The sequence below is a fragment of the Tauraco erythrolophus genome, chromosome 10 (genome assembly GCF_009769465.1).
Source record: "Tauraco erythrolophus isolate bTauEry1 chromosome 10, bTauEry1.pri, whole genome shotgun sequence".
NCBI lineage: Eukaryota > Metazoa > Chordata > Aves > Musophagiformes > Musophagidae > Tauraco > Tauraco erythrolophus.
In genome coordinates, this window is record NC_141474.1 from 18,144,016 (window position 1) to 18,149,531 (window position 5,516).

The 5,516-nt window shown below is 41.0% G+C and overlaps 1 protein-coding gene across 1 annotated transcript; it reads right to left on the reverse strand.

Annotated features, from left to right (window-relative positions):
- Window positions 1–615: 615 nt before the first annotated feature.
- LRRC8C (leucine rich repeat containing 8 VRAC subunit C) lies at window positions 616–5,068 on the reverse strand. Its single transcript, XM_009979096.2, has 2 exons — window positions 4,928–5,068; window positions 616–2,905 (listed from the first exon to the last, which is right to left on the reverse strand). Exons 1-2 carry the CDS (start codon window positions 5,063–5,065, stop codon window positions 635–637), a joined length of 2,409 nt encoding a protein of 802 aa, XP_009977398.1. The 5' UTR covers window positions 5,066–5,068; the 3' UTR covers window positions 616–634.
- Window positions 5,069–5,516: the final 448 nt, after the last annotated feature.

A 5,516-nucleotide genomic window follows, 5' to 3' on the forward strand; every position in this document is an offset into this window, starting at 1 on the left:
AAACTTGCCAAAAGGCCCTGAAAGAGTTCTGCATGCTCTCTCAGACCTGTTAAAATATATAAAAAACCTTTTCTACTTGCTTTGACCATCTGAGAAAACATGTCATAAATAAAAAAGAATGGTCAACCCAGATTTGATCTTTTTAGATGTTGAACACCTTCTACTGCCACTGAAGAAAAGAGGAAACAAGGCATTCAACACCTGCAGCACCACCTGTTGAAGACTATGTCCTAAGGGATTAACAATAACTGGGAAGACAGTATAATCATCTATTACAAATTATGCAACCCAAGGCATACAGCTTAAACACAGTTCTCCTGTTGGGACTAGGCCAAGGAAAAAAAGAATAAATCAGCAGATAAAACCATTTACTTTTACCAGTAAAAATTAAGTTACAGATACCCTTGTTCTCAGGGCAAAACGAACTTAAAAAATATCTTAAAACAGTGAAAAAATACAAGAAAGTTTTATTAAAAAATATACGTACTCCTTACTCCAAATTTGTTTGTACAGAAAGGGTTTGTTTCAAAAAGAAAAACATAATGACAAACTAAATGCATATTCGGAGTATGCACTTTCTACAGCATATTTGGTAGAAGCGTTATTTCTGTAAAACTGAGCGAGAGAAAGTTAGTTATTCAGCTTTCATTTGTTCCCTGACGTCAGAAGGCAACGTTTCAAACAAGGTGTCCTCTACAGTGAAACCAGTCCGCTTCAGAGCTCTACATTCACCAAGCTCAGGTGGGAGGATTTCAAAGTGATTGCCTTTAATATCCAAGTAGGAGAGGAATACCAAATTACCAATTTTAGGTGAAAGGACTGACAAGTTATTTTTCCCAATTTTAAGAGTCTTAAGTTTTTTGCAAAAGTATAGTTCATCTGGCACGCTCTCCACTTTGTTGCAAGTGATGGAAAAGTATTGTAAACTCTGCAGAACTCCTATTTCAGGTGGGATAAAGCGAATGTCATTGTAAGACAAATCCAAATATCTGATTTTGTTGCATAGGAATAGGTGGGATGGAAGAACCTCTATTTTGTTATGGCTGAAGGAAAGCCGCTCGAGACTGGTGAGTTTCTTTATATGCTCTGGGATGTACGTTATACTGTTGTACCACAGCTTTAGGATTGTCAGTTTTCGCAGATGTTGAAAACTTACTATTTCTTCAATGGATTTGAGGTTGTTTTCCTTTAGATCCAATTCCTGAAGACTGAGAAGGCTGAAGACTGCATGAGGAATGCGCTCTAAATCACAATGAACCAATTCCAGCTGTGTCAGGTTGACCATCTTTTTCAGGTTGTTGAGCATCACTAACTTGGTGCCGTCATTATGGATGCACAATTTTTGCAGGTGACTTGAAACATCGACTGCAGATTGTGGAATTTTGGACAAATTACTTTTTATGTAAAGAACTTTAAGGCTTTTAAGTTCCCGAAAAGTCTCCAGTGTAATGTTTTTTGAAATATCGTGACTTAGGGAGCCAATTAAATAGAGCTCTTCCAAATTTCTGAGGCCATACATCCAGTGTGGAAGTTCTCTGATGTCATCAAACTTGACGCTCAAGATTTTGAGATTCTCCTTTAGAAACGCCAAGGCAGCACTGTGGATCTTCACAGAGCACTGGTGCAATGAGAGCTCCTGGAGATTGTCCAACTGCGCAATGGTTGCCGGTATCATTACGTTATTAATTATTTCAAGTTTTAACGACTGCAGCTCAGTAATTTCAAAAACTGTGTCTGGTAGTCCAGAGAGCATGAAAAGCTGTAGCTCCAAATGGCTATGGGAGTTTGTCTGTAGCCTCTGTCGCAGTTTATCTGCAGTCCACTCGTTGTTTAGGTTCAGCTGTTTCAGCTTATTTTCACTGACTTCAGACAGGAAGACAGCAAACCGCTTGGAATAGAGGGGATCATACTGATCGATCATATGGAGCATAAAAGCAAAGTCATTCTTGACATCTGGGATATCATCAATTCCCGTCTCTTGCCGAACATATTCGAAAGAATATTCCTTCAGTGAACGGTAGAACAACCAGTATAGTGTATAAAGGCATGTGAGGCCATAGATGCTTACAAAGCACAGGTAGCAGTAAGAAAGTTTAGAGAACAGATGTGCCATCGTGTGATTACAGCAAAAATTCTTATATCCTGTCATGTCTTCAATATCAACGTTACAGACTACCGTAAAATTAACTTCTGAGACAAGTGCTGTGTTGTAAGCAATAATAATAAGGAATTTAATTACCTTAAGTACAGTCTGGCGAACGTACATGACATAGAGTATATCACCTTCCTCAACATGAAGTCTAAATTTTTTCACCTTTTCAAACAGTGCTTTGGCCTGTTCACCTTCCTTCTTATCTAATGCCCCAGGTGTTCCTTTATCCACAACTAACTTCTCAGGGATTGATTTTAAAGACTGTGTCTTGACCAAAGTGCCTTCAGTGCTTGGCTGGATAGTATTAGACTTGTTCATGTTGTTCTTTCTGTTATCCTTCTCTTCAGAGTCTTCCCCTGACACTTCGGATAAGGCTCTCGTTGTCCAGGGAGAATCGAAACACTTCCCAAGTATTGAAATGAAGTGTTCGATTTTGGAGCTCGATCCAGGGAATTTGAACCAAAAGTTACTACACAGCATGAAGACCAGTGTGTGTATAAGGACAAGGTAAGGGAAGTACTTGGCATACCAGTGCAGGGCACGTTCATAGCATACCTGATTTATAAAGCTGTATTGCTGAAGGTCCAAATCAGTCTTCAGTCCTTTCATTTCGACTGTAGCTGGAGGGGTGGATGGCTTAGGCGGAGGAAGGGGGGTTGTATCTGGGATTGTGTTAAACACATTTGAACTATTAGATTGGTTCTGGCAAGGCTGTATGCGCTTCGGAAGGCATATTATTTTGTCTTGCATGACCTGAAACACACAAAAAGATATCTTTTCAACCAATGTACAAACAACGGTGGCCATATCAATGGGTAGCAGTCCTTGGAGGTCTTCCAGCTGCCAGGCATTCCTCCCCACAGCCTGACACTTGGCCCCACAGGCTGTGCTATTATTATTATTATTATTATTATTATTATTATTATTATTATTATTATTATTATTATTATTATTATTATTATTATTATTATTATTATTATTATTATTATTCCCAACAAGACACTTATTCTATATGCCGAGAATGAGGTGATCCCTTTTCAACTATGGTTAGCTTTCCATAATTGGAATGAGAGGGCATTGAGACAATCCAGTAAAAGGAAAAGTGTGGGTAATGCTTCCAGAAAAGACCGGGGATCTCCTGCATTGCTCTCCCCAGAGACAGACTGTTCTTGCCAGGTGTATTCAGCCTGGCTACACGATGTTCAGAGGCAGCTTAGGCTTGAAAGCAGCGTAACTGCATTCATGTGGCTGTATGCACACACTGTGATGTCTTATCACACTGAAAATGGCTGACAAAGAGCTAACGTGGCTTTATCTATGCTGGGACATTATTAATCTTCAGTCTTGATAAAGACAGATAGGGATAATGGACAATTTATGTCATTTATGTGTGCACGGACGTAATTTTTATTCAGTTTCCCATACACAGAGTTCTAATGCCACACACCTGGGTGGAAAAAAGGTAGCTCTGTCCTTCTGTTCTTGAGTCTGTCTATAACACACAAAAAAGCAACTTTCTTAATTTGGGCTGGCCATCCATGTTGGCAAACGGAGGTCAGAGCGCCTTTAGGGACCAATTACCTTTGGTTTAACTTGGGACAACAGTTTGAATTCAGCACAAGGCTCTCTATAGGTCTGAATTTAAAATGCTAATCCAGGTGATAAACCAAGGAGCTCTGTTATTTGCCCCGAATGACTGAGATTAGCCCAAACTAAGAACATGTGCGTAGTGCAGATGTATCCTTTGACATCATGGTTGTTGAAACCACTAAATACAGGGTACGCAACAAGAGCTATCAAAATCAGATCCTCCTTGATGATCCACTCTGGTGCAGGGAGATGCTGAGATGAGACCACATGTGTTTTGAACACATATCAGTGCAAAAACACACTGATATCAGTGTCATAACAGTTGACACGTCAAAATCTCATGCAGTTAATATTTGTCTGTAAATGCTATTCTGATATACAGCATTACTTACACTCTGTATTCATGCCTCTGGTAATAAGTTGGGCCATGTAAGTGAGCAAATTCCCCTGAAATAAGAGCTCTGTCAATGTGTCTCTCTAGCTCCGTTTCTAAGTAATGCCAACAAATGTGAGATCCATGTTTGAACTAGTACCATAACTTCCTATTTTTGTGGACTTCATCCCAAACAGTATGTTCCATTTCTTTCAGCTTTTGGCTCTTAAGCAAAACGTAGCTAACAGTGATTGACAGTAATGTCAATTGTTTACGTGTAAGCATCCTCAGAGACACTTTGGAATGGAAGAGGCATAATATTAGTTGTGGGTGGTGTTAATAGAATAAACACATTCATTTCAAATCTCTTCGAAGCATAAAGACAGAAAGAATATTAACATTTGCCAAATAAAGAAAAATAGAAATTGCAAAATTACATTTTTCAAACTTCTAAACAGAAAAATGGTAACAAATAAGAACATAAGTCAATTATCTGTTTTGTTATGCCAAATTGTGGTGAAAACAGGCATCCAGGCACCAGCCAAACCAACAGCTCTTATCTTTGCTGGCACCGCTCCATCGACTCTAGCGCAACTCTCTTGATTTACAGCTGGTAAAAGTCTGGTTTGTGTTATTTGTTGTTGCTACCTAAACAGCTTTAATCCTGGGACCAGCAAATTTTTTCTTTGCTCGCGGTGAACCCAGGAGATAAAACAACACATGACACCATCCTTCCAAGCACCATCCTCCCTGGTGGTGTTCTTTCAGCACCCCTGAGAGCACCCGCCTCGCCTCCGTCCCCTTTGATTTACCTGTAATGTGCACCCAAACACACCGATCATCAGCATGGCGACAGACAGATAGTCCGTGAACACATCCCACCAGGGCTTCAGCACCCTGAACGCCGGCTGCTGCTCTGAGAACTGGCGAAACTCAGTCACGGGAATCATCGTCCTGCAAAGAAAGCAAGGCCAGCGCTCAGCCTCCTGCAGCCCGCACTCCTCAGTCTGGGCAAGAAAGTACTTCTGTGAGGTTTGAAAAAATATGATCTGGAAATGAGATGCCCAGGACATGGCATAAAAGTTCCGAGCGAGTGCCCAGGCAGCCCCTCTGACAGCCCGCCTCAGCAGAGGGATGCTGGTGCTGCTGCCCCTCTGCCGCTCCTGGGAGGACGGGGGTCCGGACGGGGATGCCATCCGTGCAGACAGGCTGATCCCCTCTCTGCATTGACTCCAGCCTTATCTGATGGGTCAATGAGGCCTTCTGAACCACTGAAAATCAACCCATTCTGTAGATACTTGAGACATTCAGCTTTATATATGTTAGCCTTGATCTCTGAGGTCTGGCTAAAATGCTCGTCCTGCACTCAAATTTCACAGGCCCTTTTAGCTATTGTGTTTC

What these genes read in the sequence shown, in the direction of transcription:
- LRRC8C (XM_009979096.2), bottom strand. Translation starts at nt 5,065, where the DNA reads ATGATTCCCGTGACTGAGTTTCGCCAGTTCTCAGAGCAGCAGCCGGCG. An exon ending in TGTTTGGGTGCACATTACAG is followed by an intron (nt 2,906 to 4,927) that starts GTAAATCAAAGG and finishes TGTGTGTTTCAG; the next exon opens with GTCATGCAAGACAAAATAAT.